Source organism: Lithobates pipiens, unplaced genomic scaffold (genome assembly GCF_037356315.1).
Source record: "Lithobates pipiens isolate NorthernLeopardFrog02 unplaced genomic scaffold, aLitPip1_a1.2 Scaffold_18, whole genome shotgun sequence".
Lineage (NCBI taxonomy): Eukaryota > Metazoa > Chordata > Amphibia > Anura > Ranidae > Lithobates > Lithobates pipiens.
Window position 1 is genome coordinate 268,370,826 of NW_027507758.1, and position 25,195 is coordinate 268,396,020.

General features: G+C 45.1%; 1 protein-coding gene across 1 annotated transcript; it reads right to left on the reverse strand.

Annotated features, from left to right (window-relative positions):
• Nucleotides 1-3,934: 3,934 nt before the first annotated feature.
• Nucleotides 3,935-14,129, reverse strand: CENPW (centromere protein W). Its single transcript, XM_077486938.1, has 3 exons — nt 13,967-14,129; nt 6,848-6,961; nt 3,935-4,210 (listed from the first exon to the last, which is right to left on the reverse strand). The coding sequence occupies exons 1-3, from the start codon at nt 14,054-14,056 to the stop codon at nt 4,184-4,186; spliced, it is 231 nt and encodes a 76-aa protein (XP_077343064.1). The 5' UTR covers nt 14,057-14,129; the 3' UTR covers nt 3,935-4,183.
• Between the last annotated feature and the right edge of the window lie 11,066 nt (nt 14,130-25,195).

A 25,195-nucleotide genomic window follows, 5' to 3' on the forward strand; every position in this document is an offset into this window, starting at 1 on the left:
AAACCCCACACAGGCACAGGGAAATCAAGCAAACTCCAGACAAGTAGTGTCATATATTTTAAATTTACCATTGCAGCAACTACAGCAGGTAACTAGTGTAAATCAACAAAGCTAATAACCAGGCTAATTTATAGGATTTCAATAGTTAGTGTTATTCAAAAACCACATCAGCCGGATTTCAGATTACACACACACCCTCCACCTAGCAGAGATGACACTGGTCTTGTTATTTAACATGCATAAGCAATCAACAAGTGTAGAGATAGTGCTGGGCTCTCACTGGAAAAGCCAACCTTCCTTACTTAGTTCCTACCATAGCGAAAGGGCATTGCTAAAACTCTCCTCCTACTCGATTCTGGAAGCAATTATCAAATATCCAAATTTCAAGATACAGTGCCTTGAAAAAGTATTTACACCCCCTGAAATTTTCCACATTTTGTCATCTTACAACCATAGGTGATAGACCCACACGAAGTAGCACATAATTGTGAAGTAGAAGGAAAGCGATAAACGATTTTCATTTTTTTTTTTTATAAATATCTGAAAAGTGTGACGTGGATTTGTATTCAGCCCCCGAGTCAATACTTTGTAGAACTACCTTTTGCTGCAATTACAGCTGCAAGTCTTTTTTGGGGATGTCTTTACCAGCTTTGCACATCTAGAGATTGACATTTTTGTTTTGGAAAATACTGTAGCTCAAGCTCTGTCAGATTGGATGGAGAGCATCTGTGAACAACAATTTTAAAGTCTTTCGATTGGATTTAGGTCTGGACTTTGACTGGGCCATTCTACCACATTAATATGCTTTGATCAAGCTCATTTAATTGTAGCTCTGGCTGTATGTTTAGGGTTGCTGTCCTGCTGGAAGGTGAACGTCCTTCCCAGTCTCAAGTTTTTTTGCAGACTCGAACAGCGTTTCTTCTAATATCGCCCTGTATTTGGCTCCATCCAGCTTCCCTGTCCCTACTGAAGAAAATCATCCCCACAACATGATGGTACCACCACTTTTCACAGTGGGGGATGATGGGTTCAGGCCAGGGTGATGGGCAGCGTTGTTTTCCACCACAATTAGTGCTTTTCTTTTAGGCCAAAAAGTTCAATTTTGGTCTCATCTGACCAAAGCACCTTCCTTCCACGTTTGCTGTGTTCCCCACATGGCTTCTCGAAACTGCATAACGGGACTTCTTATGGCTTTCTTCTTGCTGCTCTTCTATAAAGACCAGATTTGTGAAGTGCTAATGATTGTCCTGTGGACAGAATCTTCCGCCTGAGCTTTCGATCTCTGCAGCTCCCCCAGTTACCATGGGCCCCTTGGCCGCTTCTCTGATTAATGTCTTGGTAGGTTTGCAGTTGTGCCATACTCTTTCCATTTTCAGATGATTGAACAGTGCTCTGTGAGATGTTCAAAGCTTGGGATTTTATAACCTAACCCTGCTTTAAACATCTCCACAACTTTATCCCCGACCTGTCTGGTGTGTTCCTTGGCCTTCATGGTGCGGTTTGTTCACCAAGGTTCTCTAACAAACCTCTGAGGGCTTCACAGAACAGCTGTATTTATACTAAGATTAAATTAAACACAGGTGGACTCTATTTTCTAAATTAGGTGAAGGCAATTGGTGCCACTAGATTTTAGCTAGAGGTATCAGAGTAAAGGGGGCTGAATACAAATGCACGTCACACTTTTCAGATATTTATTTGTAAAATCATTTATCATTTTCCTTCCACTTCAGATATATGCCACTTTGTGTTGGTCTCTCACATAAAATACATTTACTTTTTTGGTTGTAAAATGGCAAAATTTCAAGGGGCATGAATACTTTTAAGGCGCTGTACATATTATAAACAGGGGTTGTCCAAAGACCTTTGCTAAAGTTTGGGCAAGATGCCTTAAGGTACAGCACCGGTACCTACCCTTTAAATTGTTTGAAGTCTGGCTAACGGCATAGTAGAGAGAGTGGCCACCCCTCTCTCTCTACTTCTACTTGGAGACATGATCATTAGGGGGTGGGGGTGTTAGGCTGTCTATCCATAACAAAAGAAAAAAATATGGTAAAATAGATTTTAAAAAAAAGACAGCTTTCCTGCAAACATTGTAGCAGCATTTATTAATTAAACAGTTTAGACACAAATTTCCTTCAAATTTTCAGATTGAAGCCGGGTGGTGCCAACATGGCCAGCCATGGTTCACCTTTGTCCAGCATAAACCTAAAAAAAATAAAATAAAAAAAAATAATAACAAATAAATATTATAATGGATCCACCAAAGCTCTGGCTGCTACACTCACCCCATCGCCAATCCAACAATGCTGGTCTTCCATGTTGGACACCCAGCATCATTCAACCCACTTCATCTGAGCTCAGAGTATCAAGACCTTGTCCTGCTTTACAGTCATTATGCAGGGGCACTTGCTGCAGGATTCAGGAACGTCGCACCACTAGAGGAAGTCACAAAACCAGACCAAAGATTTGTACAGATTATACAACTAGACATGGAAATGAAGGGTCTCCCGTACTGCGTTGTAATAGAATAGAGTGATACTTTTCAAATCAAATAGCTGAGATTGCTTGGCAGAAGTTCAAAACACATCGCAGATGTACTGTATGTGTGTGATAGCGCTTGACTGATAGAAGTGAAAATTGGTAACACAACACACAAAATAAATTGAAGCCAAAAACTCCAGCTAATACTTTACAAGCAGCTACAGCAGTTCCCTTTGGGATAAAGATTTTACATAAATTAATAAAATCTGGCCATTAGAGGCACGCACCCCTGTTAGTGGTAAATGATTTGTCTCATCCTTGTAACAGCTACATTTGCAGAATTTTTTTATTTTAAACGCAACAGATGTGCTGTCTGGGAGCACCAGGCGAAAATAAAGCCTTAAAAGCATTAGTTATCTCAACCTTCATATTCCTGATGTGTGTCTGCTATGCTATGTACTTGTATGAGAAAGTATCCTGTTATCTTAGTATTGCTTCCTTTGTTAAATCCCTGGTGTTCCTGCCAGCCCCTCTAGTTTCCTATTAAAAACTGACCACACTAGGCAGGAGAACACACCGTGGTCAGTTCTCTAGCTATGCTGGGAACTCAGTGTGCTCTTCGCCAAATGAACAGAGGGAATGTGATCACTAAAGTGTATTTATAAATATTTTTTATTTTAAATGGAATGTTTTTACAAGGTGATTGTTTACAAACACTTTAAAATAAGAACATGTGCATTCTGCAATGCATTTTACCACGTTCTAGTAAACCACATAACCTACTATCTATGCATTTTTAAAAGGATATAAAAAAACAAAAAAATAAATAATGCACTGAACTGCATGTGTTGTGAACTGGCACTATAAATTGGTATTAAACCAAGACATTTAATATATTTCAGCCAACAATGGCAGCTGTATTTTTCTTTAGGCTTCCCCCCCCCCCGTTTTCACCTGGTGATCTGGCCAGTAACACACAACCCTCTCTGGATGAAGAACCTGCAGACAGTCTAACTGCTACATTTGCAGAACAGTTTGTTCTGCTGAAAAACAAAAGAGACTTAATAGATGGATACCAAGATGAAAATAAAGTCCAATAAAGAAAAACGAATGCAGCCATCACATCTGAAAATTGATAAGCTGCAATATAATAATGGTTTGCTTGTAGGATTAATACCGCTTTATGCAATTTCAAAGTTATTGCTACTTGCATTGACTTCTGTTTAATGAAGTTGTAGGCCACAATGAAGTTGCAGATCCAAATCGCATTGATTTGCAGCTTTGAAATCACACTGAAGCACTGCTATTTCAAAGCCACACTGGTGTGAACCAGGGCTAAAGACACATACAAAAGGTAAACTGTTCTCTCAGATAACAGTGCTACATATATGAATGTACAAATACTAGACTGCACATACAGAGCAGACCAAACAAGCTTCTAAACAAAAACTGATGCTTTCTACAATGTTTAATTTAGCAATTTACACATATTACTGTACATAAATATACACAAAAACCAAGACCTTTATAATAAAATACAGTGCATTATTGCTTAGCTGACCATGGTATAGTTCATCTGCACTGCAAGCTCTTCATATATAAAATATATACACAGATATCAAAGATTCAAGATTAACTGTAAAGAAAGCAGTTTTCAAGATGTTATCCAGAGGCATCTTCTTTCACAATCCAGAGATGATTTTCAACCTCTTGACTTTTTCAAGACCATCTACAAAATAATAAATATATAATTACTTCAAAAGAAAAGAAAAAAAAAAAAAAAACGTATATGTACAAAAGCGCAACACAACAGGCTGTTACCTAAACTGACCACATGTGAAAATTATACCACTATGGTGTAACGTTTATTAAACGGAGAAGATTTTTCTCAGTAAGAAAATGATCTCCTCTGCATCCCGTTTATGAAGCCGAGAATGTGCTGATAATGGCCACCGAAAAACACTGACTCAAAAATGCAACGCGGGTGCATTTTTTATGCATTTTTGCCACATTTTAAATGCATTTCAGTGGGGAGTTATGTTACAGACCAGTGTAAACACATACATAGAATTTAAAAGGATCCATCTTACTTGAGCTTTTCTTAATGCAAAAGCACTTCCAAAAACGATTAAAAAGCTGAATATAATTCAATTCCATAAAAAAATTAATTAATTGTATGCAAGGGAAGGCTACAACCCCTGTTACATTTTAAACTTCTGTCTGTGTTGCTGTTGTAGAATTGCCCCAACTTTCTGTCTGGTGAATTTGGGACAGAAAGCAGGGGTAAATCTCCCCAATGTTGCCCTGGATAGCACTAAAAACAGACAAGGGTTTTAATCCTTCCCAATCCAAAATATGCACAGCTTCTCTCAATGTATTTCTGGCAAAGGATTAGTCATTCCCTAATCGTGTGCTATGGATCTCTATAAACCAGGGGTTGACAAATTTGTTTGGAATCTAGGAGCCAGCTAAAAAAGTTAGGAGCCAAGTCCGTGACGGCGATCTGGACCTGTCCCTGGCCTGACATGGAGACGAGTGAGGGGAAGATAGCCCCAAGCCCCCCACCTGTCTCCAAGTCATTGCCCATAGCTCTTAGAGGGACATTTTATTTTATTTATTTTTTTCAAATGACAAATTTTTTTTAAATTGCATTTTAGTGTAAATATGAGATGTGAGGTCTCTCTGACCCCAGATCTCATATATAAGAGGACCTGTCATGCTTTTTTCTATTACAAGGGATTTTTACATTCCTTGTAATAGGAATAAAAGTGACACAATTTTTATTTTATTTTTTTAAAAGAACAGTGAAAAAAATTAAAATTAAAAGTTAAAATAATTAAAAAAAAATATTTTAAACACGCCCTATCCCGCCAAGCTTGCATGCAGAAGCGAACGCATATGTGAAAGTGGTGTTCAAACCACACATGTGAGGTATCGCTGCGATCGGTAGACTGAGAGCAATAATTCTAGCCCTCCTCTGTAACTTAAAAAGTGCAACCTGTAGAATTTTTTAAACGTCGCCTATGGAGATTTTAAAGGGTAAAAGTTTGTCGCCATTCCATGAGCGGGCACAATTTTGAAGCGTGACATGTTGGGTATCGATTTACTCGACGTAACATTATCTTTCACAATATAAAAAAAAATTGGGCTAACTTTACTGTTGTCTTATTTTTTTTTTTAATTAAATATATTTTCCCCAAAAAAGTGCGCTTGTAAGTCCGCTGTGCAAATACGGTGTGACAGACAGTATTGCAACGACCACCATTTTATTCTCTAGGGTGTTAGAATAAAATATATATATAATTTTTAGGGGTTCTAAGTAAAGGGAAGGAAGATAGGCTGGCAGGCAGGGGAATTAGCATTGCTGGTTGTAATTCCAACGGCCACCACAAGAGGGCGCCAGATTCCAGAAGGAACCATAGGATTGTAGAAGGGGCTCAATTACCGGCCGCCGGCAGCGCGGCCCGGCGCGATCGTGCCGGGGGGGGGGGGGGATCCGTGGAGACAGCATACCCTCAGCTGTGCTGCCCCAGGCACCAGGTCACTAATTCTAGTCGCAAATGCGACCTGGCGCCCGGGTTTTGTCGAGCCCTGCTATAAACAGTAGGCTTTTTACAAAACGTGTTAAAGGAGACAAAGGAGAGCATGAGAATAGGAGCAGAGAGCTCTGACTGCATAAAAATCATATTATGGACAGGTCCCCCTTCCCCACTTCCGGAGACAAAAGTCCCCTCGGAAGTTGCCCTCCCCACCAAATAAATAAATAAATAAATAAATAAATAAAGCCAGCAGCTACAAATACTGTAGTTGCTGACTTTTAACATTAGGACACTTACTCGTCCAGGGCTCCCGCGATGTAGGCACCCCCGCCGATTTTGATTTTTGGATCAGCTGCCGGCACCATTCCTGGTAATTGAAACAGGCAGTGAAGCCTTTCGGATTCACAGCCGGTACCTACTGTGTTGTGCTTTCTAGAATGGGGGCTGAATTTCCGAGGGATGAAAGTGGGGAAGGGAACTGTCAAGTGTGTGTGTGTGTGTGTGTGTGTGTGTGTGTGTGTGTGTGTGTGTGTGTGTGTGTGTGTGTGTGTGTGTGTGTGTGTGTGTGTGTGCAGATGAGTGGAACTCCACTTTAAATCTCATTCTGCAGATAAACAGCTATGTCTAGACAAACTCACATGCCAGGAAGTGCAGTTATTTTTCAAACAAAAGGCACTTTTTTTTTTTTTTTTTTTAAGGGTACCGCTTAGGCACAATAACCATTACTAGATGCTCCCTATAAACAAAGTAAACCTTCAAGTCAACTTGAATAAAAAGAAAGGAAAAAAAAAAAAAAAAAAAAAGAACAAAAATGAAGTTGGTTATACCTTTGCCACAGCTTTGATATGTGATGGCTTTATCACAGAGCATCTCTCCTCAATAGCCTTTAGTCGAGCTTCTGTAGCCAATCTTTGGAGAAACAGCACGCAGTTTAAATAGATCTGAAGTAAACAAGTAAAATTACAGTATAAGATATTTTACATCTACTTCAGTGCTACCCAACCACAAATCACTGGTAACTAAGAAGGTAAGGTTTTGAATCTACATTTATAGAAACCGGTAATATCCAGTCCCGCATTAGACTCTTACTACGTTATATGCAGTCCTGCATTAGAGGCTCATTACATTCTGAGCATTCAGTACCCACGAAGCTCGAAAAGCCCAAGCTGCAAAATTCCCATAATAACCTCTCTGGATAGCTTTCTGCTATTACCGTATATACTCGAGTATAAGCCGAGATTTTCAGCCTCTTTTTTGAGGCTGAAAGTGCCCCCCTCGGCTTATACTCGAGTCATCGCTGTCTGCCCGCTCGATCAGCGTGTCGAGCAGACAGACAGCGGCCATTCTATAATTCAAAAGCCGCGCCTCCGGCTCCGCCTTCGCCTGTGATAGGCGGAACACTGAATTTCCCAGCAGCCTGTGTTCCGCCTATCACGGACATCGTCTCATCCTCGTACTACGGACGAGGATGATACGATGTCCGTGATAGGCGGAACACAGGCTGCTGGGAAATTCAGTGTTCCGCCTATCACAGGCGAAGGCGGAGGCGCGGCTTTTGAATTTTACAATGGCCGCCGAGGCGCAGACGAAGAGGGCACGGGACGGAGGCAAGGCAAGGCACGGCACGGGACGGAGGCAAGGCAAGGCACGACACGGGACGGAGGCAAGGCACGGCACGGGACGGAGGCAAGGAGGCAAGGCACGGGACGGAGGCTCGGGACAAAGGCTCGGGACACAGGTAGGCTGGACACACACACACACACACACACACACACACATGGATGGAGACACACACACACACAGGGATGGATGGAGACACACACACACAGGGATGGATGGATGGATGGATGGAGACACACACACACAGGGATGGATGGATGGAGACACACACACACAGGGATGGATGGATGGATGGATGGAGACACACACACACAGGGATGGATGGATGGATGGACACACACACACACAGGGATGGATGGACGGACACACAGGGATGGACGGACACACAGGGATGGACGGACACACAGGGATGGACGGACACACACACAGGGATGGACAGGCATGTCTCACCCTCGGCTTATACACGAGTCAATAAGTTTGCCAGTTTTTTTGGGGGTAAATTGGGGGCCTCGGCTTATATTCGGGTCGGCCTATACTCGAGTATATACGGTAAATCAACTTTTTTATTTTTATGCATCAGGTGCAGATTTCTATTATACTCATATTGTACATTTTAAAGGGCGCCACATGATTTAGTAAAGTGAATCAGTTATAGCCCTTAATAGGAAACCCAGAAACTCATTTTAAAAACTGAAATACTGGTAATTTTATTTGTGGGTATACAATTACCATTGACAGTTTCTGTAAAGACCCCAGATAGTGGTGCTTGGTAGCATGGGTAACAGAGGAGGTATTTACTTTCTTTCTTGCAGGGATATGTAGGATTAGGAGTTTCAAGGCCACACATTAGTGCAATTTCATGTGTGGCTTGCTGATATCTGTGCGACTTCATTTACACTGATGTCAATGCAAGTCACACATGAAATAGAACATAAATAGTGCAGGAACCTTTTTCTGAGTCACACTTTTGCAAAGGTTCCATTGCCAGGAATGGGGATGCGACTTGTCCTGTGATGTGATTTTGGACTCTAAAATCACACGACAAATCGCACTGGTGTGAACCAGGGCCAAGTCTGTCAAAGACAGTGGTATGTATCCATTGAGAAAGACAGTCCAGGAGATACAAAATCAAATCGGAAGCCATGTAGAGGCACATGTCTCACAGAGGTCCACAAAGTTGAACAGATTTACTGGGTGACACGGGGTGAACTTGGAGTCACGGCACACTGAAGACACAGATGTTCTGGACGAGCACAAGGCACATTAAAAACAGAGTTACAGGCAGGCATGGATGGACAGGTAAGAACTACAGCAGGGGGGACTCCGCTGGAACATAGAGCCTTGTGTCACTTTGCAATTTTACTCATCCCCAAACAAGGAAGCTGTCACCTCATTGGTTGGGGTGCCAGCACTTTTGGAGAAACCCAGGAGTGGTAGACCCAGTGCTGGAGAAGAGAAGAGGAGAGGAGTGGAGAGGAGAGGAGACTCAATAAGTAAAACGATCTGTGAAAAGCCATACCTGCAAAAAAGCATATGGTAAATACTTGGCCTTCCCTTTTCCAGCGCCACTTCATTTAGTAGAAATGGGCGACCAAACAGTGTCAATCTCCCGAGTTCTTCCCAACCATCCTGTAGTGTCATGAGGTCCTGGACCCCTTTCACACTGGGGTGCTTTTCAGATGTTTTAGTGCTAATTGAGCTCTCAAGCCACCTCAGTGTAAAAGCCTGAGTGCTTTCACACCGGGGTGATTTCGCTTGCTGGATGGAAAAAAAAAAAAAAAGTCCTGCAAGCAGCATCTTTGGGGCGGTGCGGGAGCGGTGTATACACCGTTCCCAAAACGCCCTGCCCATTGAAATGAATGGGCAGTGCTGCCAAACCCTTTCGTCGGCTGCTAGCAGGGGGTTAAAAGCGCCCGCTAGTGGCCGAAAAGCGCAGATTAAACAGCGGTAAAGCATGCGCTAAAACTAGCGGCGATTTACCACTAACACCCACACCGTCCCAGTGTGAAAGGGGTCTAAGGGAGGAGCCAGTAAGCAATATGGGGGACCGAATACCGCTAAAGTTTGGCGAGACTACTGCTACTGACCATATCAACATTGAGCAGCACAGGAAGTGTGAAATCGAAGTGCTTGATGTCAGTGGTTCTCAATCCTGTCCTCAAGTACCCCCAACAGGTCATGTTTTAGGAATTTCTGAGATAAAATAGCTGTCCAAACTACCAAGCCATTGACTGATTAAAAGAACCTGTGCAAGAAAGAAAACATCTGCAAACATGGCCTGTTGGGGGTACTTGAGGACAGGGTTGAAAACCACGGCTTTATGGAACACTTTTCACAGAACAGTGCAGGCACAGCGGACATGCATTCAGAATTCTATAGGATCATCTCATAATTGCCAGTTTTGTTTTTTTGACAGCCAAATGGGCTGTTTGAATGCGAATATATAGCACTTGGCTTATGGTTGCAGCCCCACTCAGTACAATCCAACATTTGGTGGCATTACTGCTCAGGGGTTGAATCATTTTTGACTCATTCAAGAGCATTACAACAGGTATATAGCCCCGTCCAGCTACCTTAAGGGAGTGGTAGAAATGCATCTCAACCATCTATTTCTACCACTCCCCATCTGCAAGTATAAACTAAAACTTACACAGTAGTCACTTCAAAACTTGCCCTCATCTCAGCTGCACTGATCTTTTAAAAGAAAAAATTGGGAAAAAATATAAAAATAAAAACAATCAATCAATCATACTAGCCTATGTGGCTACAGCTCCAATCCCAGTGGCAGCTGTCCCCCGCTGGCTCTACTCCAAGAACTGAGCGATCAAAGACCACTGATCACTCAGTTCTCAGGATTCAGTTACCACTCTGTGCTCTGCCCCTCCAGTGCTCAGATGTGGAGGGGGTGGAAGAAGCTGGCTTAGTCTCCCAGCAGAACACTGCAAAGGCTGAGCCAGCTGCCAATCCAGGCATCTGGATGAATCATGACAGTAAAGTTGGGATCCTTCCAGAGCCTACATAGGCTGAGTGACATCAGCCAACAGCAGGCCTGCTTTACACACCTCATCCGAATTATAGGTGTAATATGTAAAATGTAATATGCTCTGAAGGGTCATACTCACCTACTCTCCCCAACACCTTCTGTCCAAGTGGTGGTCTCTCGTCATCTTGGTTGGCTGGTGTAGGAGGTCACTCCCATAAACGTGTTGGAGTTATTTATCCTAGCATACTGGCACTGTGCCAGAAATAGAATGTTAAATGCGCATACGCAGCTCTGCAGACAATTTACAGAAGACTGATCAGGCAGGTAATTGTATTTTATTGCAGAAGAGACACTGCAAATCTCTTCTGCAATAAAGAACCTGCCTGCTCGCAGTTTTTCCTTCAGCCTTTAAAGTGTCGCCTATGGAGATTTTTAAGTAGTTTGTTGCCATTCCGCAGACTTTAGCAATTTTAACGTGTGACATGTCCAGCATCTATTTTTAGCATAACATCATCTTTGATGTTTTACCAGTAAAATTGGGTATTCTATTGTGATTTGTTAAATCCCCCCCCCCCCCCAAAAAAAATATTAGGTTGCAAAAACTGCTGTGCAAATACCATTGCATTGCAACGACCACCAGAGAGTAACTTAAAGTGGGGTGCCCAAAAAAAAAAAAAAAAAGGGGGGGGGGGGAATATGAAAAGTCAACAGCTACAAATACTGCAGCTGCTGACTTTTAATAATCGGACACTTACCTGTCCCAGGGTCCAGCGATGCGGGGGAACGAAGCCCCCCCCCTCGTGGCGCCATCATTCGTACTGTGGGCACCCGGCTGTGGCTTCACACCTGGGCACCCACTGCGCATGCGCAAGCGGCGCCGTGATACGCCGCACAGTCACCTGGGACACGTGACAGGTCCCAGATGACTGTGCGGCACGAGGGGAAGTGATGTCACCAGCCCGGGCAAGGAAGAAGGCAGACTATGAAGGACCCCCTAGCAACAGGTATTTAGGAGGTGAGTAAAACTTTTTTTCTTCAATTTTTTTTATTTAAGAATTTTAAACAATTTTTTCTTTTTTGGTGGCAACACCACTTTAAAGAGGAAGTAAACCCTGATGGGTTTACTTCCTCTTTTTTTCCCTGCAAAGGTAAAGCATAATGGACTACTATGCATCGCATAGTAGCTCATTATGTGTCACTTACCTGACACAGGAGCCAGCGAAGTCGCCGCTGATCCCTGTAGTCCGCCGCGTCCATCTTGCTGGTGGCGTCTCGCAGCTCCGACCAATGACAGCGGCGAAGCCGCGATGACGTCACTCCCGCGCATGCGCACGGGAGTCGCGTCTCGCAGCTCCGACGCTGCCATTCGGCGAAGCCGCGATGACGTCACTCCCGCGCATGCGCACGGGAGTCGACAAATTAGGCAAATCCATTCTTGGACTTGCCGCATTTAGTGCGCCTGCGCGCCGCTGTCTACGGCGCATGCGCCGTAGACAGCGGTGCCCATTTTCGGGCAAATATCTCCTAAACCATATAGGTTTAGGAGATATTGCTTGGACCTACAGGTAAGCCTTAATCTAGGCTTACCTGTAGGTCAAAGTGGTTTGAAGGGGTTTACTTCCTCTTTAACCACTTGGGGACCGCCCACCGGGGATGTACGTGATTTTTTTGAAGAGGGATATCTCGGTAACGGCAGCAGCTGCTGCCACAACCGAGATGTCCATCTCTTCAGGCGGCGGTCCTCTGTACGATAACGGTGGTCTCCGCAGCGGATTCGCCGCGAGATCACCGCTATCGGCGGCGGGAGAGGTGCTCCCCCCCTCCCGCACCTTCCGCCGCTTACCGGAGCCGTCGGTAGCGGCGGAGGCGATCGGGTCCTTCCATCTGCTGGGCATAGAGACAAGTGAGGCTAAGATGGCCCCCACTCGTCTCTATACCATAGCAGGGCGGAAGCGAAGTCAAAACGTCACTTCCGCCCATACCTCTTAAAGGTATATTTTTTTTTAAATGTCAGATCTTTTTTTTTTTTTTTTTTTTGCATTTTAGCCCAAATATGAGATCTGAGGACTTTTTGACCCCAGATCTCATATTTAAGAGGACCTGCCATGCTTTTTTCTATTACAAGGGATGTTTACATTCCTTGTAATAGGAATAAAAGTGATCCATTTTATTATTTTTTTAAAAACCGTGTAAAAATAAATAAAATCAATTAAAATAAATAATAAGAAAAAAAAAATTTTTTAAAAACACCCCGTCACGACGAGCTTGCGCACAGAAGCGGGCGCATACGTGAGTAGCGCCCGCATATGAAAACGGTGGTCAAACCACACATGTGAGGTATCGCCGCGATCGGTAGAGCGAGAGCAATAATTCTAGCCCTAGACCTCCTCTGTAACGCAAAAAATGCAACCTGTAGAATTTTTTAAATGTCGCTTATGGAGATTTTTGAGGCTAAAAGTTTGACGCCATTCCACGAGCGGGCGCAATTTTGAAGCGTGACATGTTGGGTATCAATTTACTTGGCATACCATTATCTTTCACAATATAAAAAAAAAATTGGGCTAATTTTACTGTTGTCTTATTTTTTTATTCAAAAAAGTGCATTTTTAAAAAAAAAAGTGCGCTTGTAAGACCGCTGCGCAAATACGGTGTAAAAAAAAGTATTTCAATGACCGCCATTTTATTCTCTAGGGTGTTAGAAAAAAAAAAACAATATAAAATGTTTGGGAGTTCTAAGTAATTTTCTAGCAAAAAAAAACAGTTTTAAACATGAAAACACCAAATCTGAAAAAGAGGCCTGGTCCTTAAGTGGTTAAGCACCTAACCAGACCATAGTTCCATGCCTGCCAGAAGAGACAGTGCCCCCTGTAGCCAGGCTGAACATCTCACAGTCCAGTCAGACTGATGCTGACTTCCAAATTTAGACAATTGTACCCAAACCAAACTGCAGTTCAGGTGTAACCTTAAATTTGAAAAAACATATAGTGCATGCTCTTCAGGAGCCGCCGCTAATATATATATATATATATATATATATATATATATATATATACATATATATATATATATACACACACACACACACACACACTTTGGGGATTCTATGTAATTTTTTTAGCCTTAGTTTTACATGTAGGAGAGAAATATCAGAATTGGCTCCGTAATCAAGTGGCTAGAATGGAGTGCTGTCCCGAATAAGATTTCAAATGTCCTTTTACGTCTTAATCTTACTCATTACTGTGTGAAGAACACACCACACCCGTTTTCACCGATCGCCAACCAATACCAGAGTGGTCCGTCCACACAGCCCCCCCATGTCCCCCTACACGTCTCTGGCTCTCACCAGCAGGTCCACGTTGGTCTCCAGGCGAAGATCGGGAAGCCGTTTCTTTATGGCGGCCCTGATAGCAGCCCGAGGCACCGAACGAACCATCCTGCAAGCTTGGCGCAATGGTTACATAAAGCTTGTTTTGAAATACCCGGCGGCACCTCCGTATGACGTCAAAGGGCGGCGCGCTGTAGTGATGTATAACGGCAGCCTTCAGTAAGGGCGGAAGTGGGGCGTGAACAGTAAATGTATGGGAATGTGATTGCTGGATGTGTATAGTGTTGTATCTTTCATTTGTCTGCTTGTTGGACGAGTAGGTTTCGCTAATAAACAGTGATATCTGCGGGGTTTATTTATTTATTTTTGTGCCAGTTTTGTTCTCCTGTACAATATATAGAGAATTCAAGTCAGCATGTATTGTTACATAGTGAGACATTTTTAAAGAGGAACTGCCATCTGCTCACATAATTTGTAATAAAAACATCTTTGCCATTCTGAAGCTTCTTTCCAACCACGTCACATATTATTTTATATATACTGTAATTCTATATTTCCCAAATATGCTGCAGAAATCTCCCTCCACTGAGTCTGGCTGCAATCATTTTAACTGTGGGCAGCCTGTATCCACCAATGCAGCCTGTGTCCATTACATATTTGCCAACGGTCCCGAATTTCCCGGGACATTCCCGGGATTAGGACATTTGTCCCAAATTAATTTTGTCCCGGGAAATTCGGTTTGTCCCGGGAAATTCAAATTCCCCGTTTTTTGCCGCCGGCCGCTAGAGGTCCACCATTTTAAAGAAGACCAGAAGCTGGTCTTCAATAGAGATGCTGCGGCCGCAGTTCAAAGTCTCCACGCGGCAACGACGGGATGTCGGGGGCCAGTCTGTGTATTTCGGGGGCCAGTCTGTGGATGTCGGGGGCCAGTCTGTGTAAGTCGGGGGCCAGTCTGGATGTCGGGGGCCAGTCTGGATGTCGGGGGCAAGTCTGTGTATGTCGGGGGCCAGTCTGGATGTCGGGGGCCAGTCTGTGGATGTTGGTGCCAGTCTGGATGTCGGGGGCCAGTCTTTGTATGTCGGGGGCCAGTCTGGATGTCGGGGGCCAGTCTGTGTATGTCGGAGGCCAGTCTGTGTATGTCGGGGGCCAGTCTGGATGTCGGGTGCCACTCTGTGTATGTCGGAGGCCAGTCTGGATGTCGGGGGCCAGTCTGTGGATGTCGGGGGCCAGTCTGTGGATGTCAGAGGGGCACCAGATGTTAGGAGGACTGATGGGGACACCAGATGTAAGGAGGGGCTCTGCTGATGGACACAGATATGAGAAAGGTACCTCTGATGGGGTACCTGATGTAAGGAGGGATTGTGCTGGGGGCACCTGATGGCATCTGGTGGCAGGCAACGTGGCTAGTGACGCGCTCATGGCTCCCACTGATTCTGCATTATGGTGAGTTGAATGATTTCATATCATATTACAATGTAATAATAGAAATAATGCGCTTCAATCATCCTGACACCATAACAATCATGGCGCCAGGATGATTGAAGCGCTAACACCAGGTATTTGGAGTATCTTTATCTGCTGATTGTCAAACTCTGGAAAACACATATTGCTATTGTGGTGTAGGATCGGGGGGCGACTTGTACACTGACACAGATAAAGTCCTTTCAAAAGGTTTTATTTTGCAGTAGAACTTTCACAAAACACAGTCTCTTAGGGAACAGAGGGTACGGGTGAAGAACCCAGGTACCTTGAATTGCAGGTTTAACAAAGTCTCTACTTACACCCAGAGAGTAGCAGCTCACAGCTGGGTACTTCAAGGTTGAACAGACCTCTAGCCAGAGATCATGGCAGTCAGCACGTTGACTCAAACTTGAACGATCAACTGAAGATGAACAGGAACCTTTTTCCAACCGTACCTGGAATGTTTCCCGCTTCTTTTGTGGTACTGGAAAAGTGTGAACTCATCAATGTCCTTCCCAAATCAGTAACCAGGCACTTCTCAGGATGACACTCATCGGCCCTCCTCCGAAGAGTCCTCCCCGGTCACTTCCACGAGCTGCGGTGTCCCTCCAAGCTGAGAGCACACCCCTTGGTTACAGCGCCTAGGACCGGCAGGTTCCGAGACTCGGGAACAGACGGATCCCTACCCCAGACCAGACGGGTCTATCAGGGGCCATTGACAGGAACATGCTGCAGGATGTCCGACACCCCATGACCGGGACCCCTCATGGGGCTACCCCGGTCCTGGAACCAGAACAGACCAAACGGGTCTCACGAACAACTCCGGAACCCCCGAACACATGATCCACACCTGCTTAAGTACCCCCTCCCAGACTCGTCAGCGGGCCCGGCACTCCCGCTGATTGGCTCTGAGAAGGCCGATACCTAAACATCCAACCAGGGCTGGTTCTAGCCTGTCATGTGCACCTCACCGCTCACATGACCAGGCAGAACTTCAAACATGGCCTGGCCAGACTGATGTTAAGGCTTACCTACACAATTAACCCTCAGCACCGTAGGGTCCTGAGGCAAAAACTAATTTACAATGCGTGTGACATTTGATCCCAAATGTCATTCGCTACATTAGCATTGTATTAGAGCCCATTCACACAGGGGCAACACGACTTGTAGGCGACTTGAGTCAGGCAACTTGGACACGACTTGAGTTAAGATCACAGAGCGACTTGGGACGACTTCAAAACGACTTGTGATGACTTCAAGCCCGACTTGGGACGACTTACAAGTCGCCCCAGGCCAGGCGACTTTTGCCGAGGCCAAGCAGAGAATGAGCTCAAGGGGGAACTCCACGGCAAATTTCTGAAAAAAATTTGGCGTGGGTTCCCCCTCCGAGAGCATACCAGGCCCTTAGGTCTGGTATGGATTCCAAGGGGAACCCCCTACGCCGAAAAAATGGCGTGGGGGTCCCCCCCAGATCCACACCAGACCCTTATCTGAGCACGCTACCCGGCCGGCCAGGAAAGGGGGTGGGGACGAGCGGGCGGCCCCCCCCTCCTGAGCCGTACCAGGCCGCGTGCCCTCAACATGGGGGGGTGCCTTGGGGGAGGGGGGGCGTGCGGCCCCCCCACCCCAAAGCACCTTGTCCCCATGTCGATGAGGACAAGGGCCTCTTCCCGACAACCCTGGCCGTTGGTTGTCGGGGTCTGCGGGCGGGGGGCTTATCGGAATCCGGGAGCCCCCTTTAATAAGGGGGCCCCCGGATACCGGCCCCCCACCCTATGTGAATGAGTATGGGGTACAATGTACCCCTACCCATTCACCTGTGGAAAAAAAGTACAAAAAAAAAACACAACACAGGGAAAAAATATTTTATTGCACAGCTCCGGGGGTCTTCCGTCTTCGGGGGTCTTCTCGCCGGACACCTCCGCTATCTTCTTGTAGCTCTTTTACTAGCGGAGGAGTCCGGCTTTCTTCCTCCCCGCCGCCGGCCTCTTCTCCCGACTTCGGGGGTCTTGTCCCCCTCTTCGGTTCTTCTGCCGGGCCACCGCGCCTTCTTATAGCTCTTTTGCAGGCGGTGGCCCGGTCTTCTGCTGCTGCCGCCGCCGCCGCCCGTTCTTCTTCTTCTTCTTCTTCTTCTTCTTCTCCAGGAGATGTTGACACGACGCTCTCTCCGGCCACAATGCCAGGGACGCGCTCCGCTGCCACTTATATAGGGACAATGGGGCGGTGTCACATGGGTTGATGTCACATGGGTTGGTCACATGGGTTGATGTCACATGGTGACCCCGCCCCCTTACCATGTGACATCAACCCATGTGACCAACCCATGTGACATCAACCCATGTGACACCGCCCCATTGTCCCTATATAAGTGGCAACGGAGCGCGTCCCTGGCATTGTGGCCGGAGAGAGCGTCGTGTCAACATCTCCTGGAGAAGAAGAAGAAGAAGAAGAAGAAGAAGAAGAAGAAGAACGGGCGGCGGCAGCGGCAGCAGCAGAAGACCGGGCCACCGCCTGCAAAAGAGCTATAAGAAGGCGCGGTGGCCCGGCAGAAGAACCGAAGAGGGGGACAAGACCCCCGAAGTCGGGAGAAGAGGCCGGCGGCGGGGAGGAAGAAAGCCGGACTCCTCCGCTAGTAAAAGAGCTACAAGAAGATAGCGGAGGTGTCCGGCGAGAAGACCCCCGAAGACGGAAGACCCCCGGAGCTGTGCAATAAAATATTTTTTCCCTGTGTTGTGTTTTTTTTTTTGTACTTTTTTTCCACAGGTGAATGGGTAGGGGTACATTGTACCCCATACTCATTCACATAGGGTGGGGGGCCGGTATCCGGGGGCCCCCTTATTAAAGGGGGCTCCCGGATTCCGATAAGCCCCCCACCCGCAGACCCCGACAACCAACGGCCAGGGTTGTCGGGAAGAGGCCCTTGTCCTCATCGACATGGGGACAAGGTGCTTTGGGGTGGGGGGGCCGCACGCCCCCCCTCCCCCAAGGCACCCCCCATGTTGAGGGCACGCGGCCTGGTACGGCTCAGGAGGGGGGGGCGCCCGCTCGTCCCCACCCCCTTTCCTGGCCGGCCGGGTAGCGTGCTCGGATAAGGGTCTGGTGTGGATCTGGGGGGGACCCCCACGCCGTTTTTTCGGCGTAGGGGGTTCCCCTTGGAATCCATACCAGACCTAAGGGCCTGGTATGCTCTCGGAGGGGGAACCCAAGCCAAATTTTTTTCAGAAATTTGCCGTGGAGTTCCCCCTTCAGAGCTAATAATTCTGTCAAAGTCGCCTCCGTATAGACGGAGATCCGACTTGGAGGCGATCTCCATTGAAATCAATGGGTACCGGTCGCCTACAAGTCGGATAGAAGTAGTACAGGAACCTTTTCTGAAGTCGGAGCGACTTCAGTAGTGTGCATTAAGACGGCTCTCATTCACTTACATTGCTTTTTAAATGTTGTCCGACCTGAGGCGACCTGAGGCGACTTGGGGCGACCTGAAGTCGGATCAGGAGTTGCCCCTGTGTGAATGGGCTCTTAGTGAATCGAGCCAGATAAAAATACAATGTAACCACCTCAGGACTGCCAGGTGTTACCTCCTTTAGCCCAAGTTCACACTGACAGCAGGAATGAATTTGTGCGAGTTCAGCTGAAATCGCATGATTTCATTCTCGCATGTCAATCCCGATTTCGAGGGCAATTTCAGAGACATCTGTGTGGGTTTCTGCACAGATGTCTATGGAAATCGCACCTGAAGTTGCCAAAAGTAGTACAGAAACTAGTTTTGTGAATTGGTGCCACACCGCAATGATGGCGTTGCACCGATTTGGATAATGCCAATGCAGGCAATAGATGCCGATTTGGCATGCAATTTGACATGTCAAATCGCATACCAAATCGCTGCAATGTGAACCAGGTTCAATGTTACCCTATGAGAGCCGTCCTAACTGATTCTACAATCACTTCCACTTTAGAAAAGTTTCCTTTGGTTCGGCTTGGGTGTGATTTCAGCCCTTCTTCAGGCTCCTAAATAGTATCCAAGCCAGATAGAAGTTGCAGGCAAAGTTTTACAACTCTGCTGTCGCAGCAGTGTGAACCTAGCCTTAATACCAGGCCATGTTTCAGTATTCAGTGCTATCATACTATGACTGATAATTACTCCATCATGCAGCACTGCACATACAAGAATTCCACATCTGTTTTTGGCGAAATATAAAGCTTTCTTTTGGTGGTAGTTAATAACCACTGGGATTTTTTTTTACTATATAAAAAAGATCAAAACATTTGAAAAAATGTTTCCTTTATTTTCTGTTTTAACCACTTTCCACCCACTCTATAGCCGAAAGATGGTTCCAGTGCAAGCTTAGTTTGCTGCAATGAGCGTACACGGATGTCCTTCCATGATCGCACTGCCTGCATGCCCCCTGCAGACTCAGCTGGTCACAGATCAGGGTAAAGGGCCAATCACAGCAGCCCTTTACCACATAATCAGCTGTGTCCAATGACAGCTAATTACGGATGTAAACACAAGCTAGTTATCGGCTTTATTTTCCTCACGCTGACAATGTAAGGAGAGAAGAAAGAAGAAGAGAGCTGATACCTGTCTTTTGTTAAAGAGACATCTGCACTGATAACAGTGCCCATCAGTGCCCCCTACCAGTGCAGCCTAATCAGTGCCCACCAGTGCTACCTCATCAGTGCCCATCAGTACTGCCATATCAGCGTACATCAGTGAAGGAGAAAAATGACCCATTTGCAAAATTTTATAACAAACTATGATTTTTGTATTTTATTTTTTTTCAGTCTTTTTTCGTTTGTTTAGCAAAAATAAAATAAAAATAAAAAATCCAAGTGGTAATTAAATACCACCAAAAGAAAGCTACATTTGAGTGAAAAAAAAATAATGATGATACAGTGTAGCATGACTGAGCAATTATCATTCAAAGTGCAACAGCACTATAAGCTGAAAATTGGCTTAAGCAGGAAGGAGATAAAGCTGCCCAGCAGGCAAGTGTTTAAAGTTGAATTCCAGGTGTCAATATTTTATACATATATTGATCCAGAATGGAGCAATGTAATTATGTAATACTATATCTGATCGATACCCCTGGAAGCTGGAAATCATTAAAGTAGACACCACTAACGAGTCAATACCTTTTTGTTTATGTGGCATTTATTTAGCATTTTAAAGCATCATAACCACGCGTTTCACAGTCTCCGCTGTTTCATCTGATCTAGCTAACCAACCAGAAAGTCTGGTATATATAGTACAAGGGGGAGGGGAATAGAACAATGTAAACAGAAAACGTGACACTATATAGATACATGGGCATCAGCTTACCATCATTAACATGACCTCTTATTCATGTTAATGATGGTAATCTGATGCCCATGTATCTGTGTAGCTTGTGTTCCATGCTGACACGCACTTCTGCTTTCCGGGCGGTTATGTGCTGGCACCATCACGTTACATGTGACCCCTTTGCACGGGTGTTTGTGGCTGTTTTTTAATTTTGCCGGCTTTTTTTTATTAATATTTATCTTTGTGCATAATTTAAGTTGTATTGCGTTTTATTCTGATTGTTCTTTTTTAAGCATTAAAGGTTTTTTTTTAACGGTATTTCACGATTGGAGTCCATCTTTTTCCCTCTTACACTCGTGGCCCTGAGCCCGGGTGCATCTTTTTCAGATTACTGGATTCACTGGCTGTACTTTTGCGCTTGCCGCCACTTGCTGAAGCCACTTTGTGTCTATCAGCTGAAGACACCAAACATATGAGGAACTGATGAACCTATCCACCAGCTGATCTTCACACTGCCCTCCTCTGTCGGGTCTCCTTGTCTACCTTCGGAAGTGATTGGCCAGACTTGATGCATTAGAGATCCATCCGTCCCTGCAGAGGGCTGACTCCGCTTGCAAGGGAGTCCACTCGCTCCGGTAAGGGCCCTCACTTACAGATTTGTTTCTTCAAAGATCTGAAAGTTGATGGGCATCTGTATTTGCTTTCGAATTGGACTGACGTTTTTTTTTATTTTTATCTTTATTATAATGTCTTTTCACCATTGTTTTGCTCACTAAATTATATATTTGGACACTTTTTTTAATTCATTTCAATTGGGACATTTTAATATTTATTCACTGTATCATTTGACTATATGAAATGTATCTTTTGTAGCGCAGCAATTTATTTTTATTTTTAATTTACTTTTACCATAGTGATATTTTGATGGTGTTTGCTGCAGCTCTTTATTTTTATTTTATTTTTAGTTTAGTTTGCTCTTATCGGTATTTCTCTGTTTTGGTTTTCTATTTGTTGTAAGAGGAGAAGGGCCATGAGTGCTGGCGGGGGCCCCCAGAAGAGGAGGATCAGGGCTGCTCTCAAAACCATTGCACAGAGTAGGTAAGTATAACGTGTTTATTATTTGTATTATTACTTAGTAACTGGTTCTATGGATGTTATTTGGTGAGGGAATATATGCCAATCACATCCACAAGGATTTAGCAAGTGTCCCTTTGTCCCTACTTGTGCATAATTAAGCATGCTGTTAAAGCTGCCCATACAATAACATTCGTACAAAGGTTCTCAGTGCATTTGATGACTTGGCCAATGGCGTTCCCACAGTCTGCCTTAATCCCAGTCCTGTCTTCTCCAGCCTGCTCCAATCCCAGTTCCCACTTCTCCCCCAGCTTGCTCCAATCCCAGTTCCCACTTCTCCCCCAGCTTGCTCCAATCCCAGTTACCTCTTCTCTGTCTGGGTCCCCCAAGGTTCTGTTCTTGAACCTCTCTTATTCTCCATCTACACCTCCTCCCTGGGTCAGGTAATAGCCTCCCATGGCTTCCAATACCATCTCTATGCTGGTGACACCCAAATCTATCTCTCTACCCCTCAGTTCACACATTCAGTCTCACTTATCACTAATTTACTAACAAACATATCAGCCTGGATGTCACACCACACCCTCAAACTCAGTCTATCCAAAACCAAACTTATAAATTCTCCTCCTACCCCACTTCTCTGTCAAGATTGATAGCACTACTATCAGCCCACCCCTCCATGGCAAGGTTCTAGGTGTAATATTTGTTTCTGAACTATCCTTTCGGCCCCATATCCATTCACTGTCCAAAGATTGCCGCCTCAACCTCCTCAACATCTCCAAAATACATCCCCTTCCTAACCAATGACACCACAAAACTCCTAGTTCACTCCCTGGCCATCTCTCACCTTGGCTACTGCAAATCCCCCCTCACTAGATTATCTTTACATAGGCTATCCCCCCTTCAGTCCATCATGTATGCTGCTGCCAGGCTCATCTACCTTACCAACCGTTCAGTGCCTGCTACTCCACTCTGTCAATCCCTCCCATGCTCGTCTCCAGGACTTTTCCCAAGCCTCGCCTTATGGAACTCCCTACCCCGATCTGTCCTATCTCCTACTCTGTCTGCTTTTAGACGATCCCTATTTTCCCCATCAGATCATACCCCACCGTTATTACCTTTTGTATCACTTGACCCTCCCTCCTAGATTGTAAACTCTAACGAGCAGGGCCCTCTGATTCCTCCTGTATTGAATTGTATTGTAATTGTACTGTCTGCCCTCATGTTGTAAACCTCTGTGTAAAATGTTAGTGCTATATAAATCCTTTATAATAATAATAATAATTTCATAATTTTGTTTGATTTTAACATTTGATTTTTGTAATTAATGGACTTTCCCAAACGAAAATAATATATGCTGTTAGTTTTAGAATTTATATTTCATCCTGCTCCCTCAAACCTTCTTTGATGATTGATTTGACCCCACTAACAATTAGAAAATTGAACAATTGTGTTTATAAGGAAACATTCTGATCAAAATTCTACTAGTGTATGACCAGCTTTATTTTATATTTATACAGGAGCAGCTATGAGTGCTCCTGTAAGTGACAGATGGGGACTTTGCTTACCCTATCCTCTGACCTGTACCTTCCTGCTGCCATTTTCTGTTCCATCCACCTCTCCCCCAGCCTGCACTGACACTGGTCCCCTCTTCCCCAGCCTGGTCCAATCCCAGCCACTTCTTCCCCAGCCTGATACAATCCCATTTTCACTTTCCCAGCCTGCTGCAATCCTGTTCACTTTTTCCCCTGCCTTCTCCAATCCCAGTTATGTCTTCCTCCCAGCCTGCTCCAATTCTGGCTACCCCCCCCCCCCCCCCCAGCCAGCTCCAATCCCAGTCACCTCTCCCCGCAGCCTGCTGCAATCTCAGCCTCCTTTTTCCAAGCCTAATCCAATCACAGTCACCTCTCCCCCAGTCTGCTCCTATCTTTGCCTGGGACCCCTTGTGTACTGTTTTGCATAGTGTCCTACACATGTGCACCCTTTTAACTATTAGAAAATTGAACACATGTTCTTAAAAAGAAACAATTTGATCAAAATTCTACTAGTATATGACCAGATTTTGTTTATATTTATACAGGAGCCACTATGACTGCTAAGTGCCTTCCTTTCTGCTGCCATTTTCTATTCCAGACACCTCATTCTGCTCCATTGCAACCACCTCTCCTACAGCCTGCCCTGAACCTGGTCCTCTCTTCCCCAGCCTGCTCCAATCCCGGACACTTCTCCCCCAGCCTGCTCCAATCCCGGACACTTCTCCCCCAGCTTGCTCCAATCCCGGCTACTTCTCCCCCAACCTGCTCCAATCCCAGTTACCTCCTCCCCAGCTTGCTCCAATCTGGCCACATTTTCCCAGCCATCTGCCATCCTGAGTAGCTCCCCCCCAGCCTGGTCTGAGCCAGCCACTTCTCTCCCAGCCTAGATTAAACCAGACTACCTCTGCCCAAGTCAATTCTGATCCCATCACCTCTCCCTCAGCCTGCTCCAATCCCTGCCACCTCTTTCCCAGCATGGTCCAATACCCGTCACCTCTTCCCCAACCTACTGCAATAATAACAGTTGCCTCTCCCTCAGCCTGCTCTGATTCAGCTACCTCTTCTCTAGTCAGTTTTGATCCCGGTCACCTATCCCATAGCCTACTGAAATCCCAGGCACCTCTTTCCCAGTCTAATCCAATCCCAGCCACATTTCCCTATTCTTCTCCAATCTGTGTTTTGAAAGTGTGTCTGGGAACCCTTGTGTATTGTTTTGTTTAATGCCCTGCCCATGTGTACCTTTCCCTGCTTGCTAGTTTTAGAGTGGCTGCCATGTTTACGTTGTTGGGTTTGGGGCAGACACCAAATCCAAAAGGTGTTTGGCTGCCTTGTAAGGGCGATGTTTGAGTTTTCTTTAACATTACGGAGATAATGGCTGCCTCGAGGTAAGCCTTCTCTGTGTTTGTGCTTTGTTAAATATATTTCCATAGTTTGGAAATCAGATTGTTCACAGTTAAGCAGCATAATTATCAGAGATGCCTTGACGTGACAATGTGGTTTCCATATACTGTATATTTGCAAAAGTATGACTAAAGGTTGTCCAAAGGTGTCACTGTGGTTCCTTCATGCAGGGTGGAGGCACGCTAATACAGGAGGTGTGTTGCCTAGCAGATCACCAGGCAAAACAGAGACAACAAAGCCTAGAAAAGAAAACTAATACAGCCACCACATCTAATGATTGGTAAGCTGCAATATGTTACATTTTAGGTTTTGGGTTTCATACGACTTTACAGTGCTTTGAAAAAGTTTTCATACCCCTTGCAATTTTCATCCTTTTGTCTTGTTACAACCAAAAGCACCAATGTATTTTATTGAGATTTTATGTGATAGACCACTTTTTACTAATAAATATGTGAAAAGTGTGGCGTGCATTTGTATTCAGCCCCTGAGTCA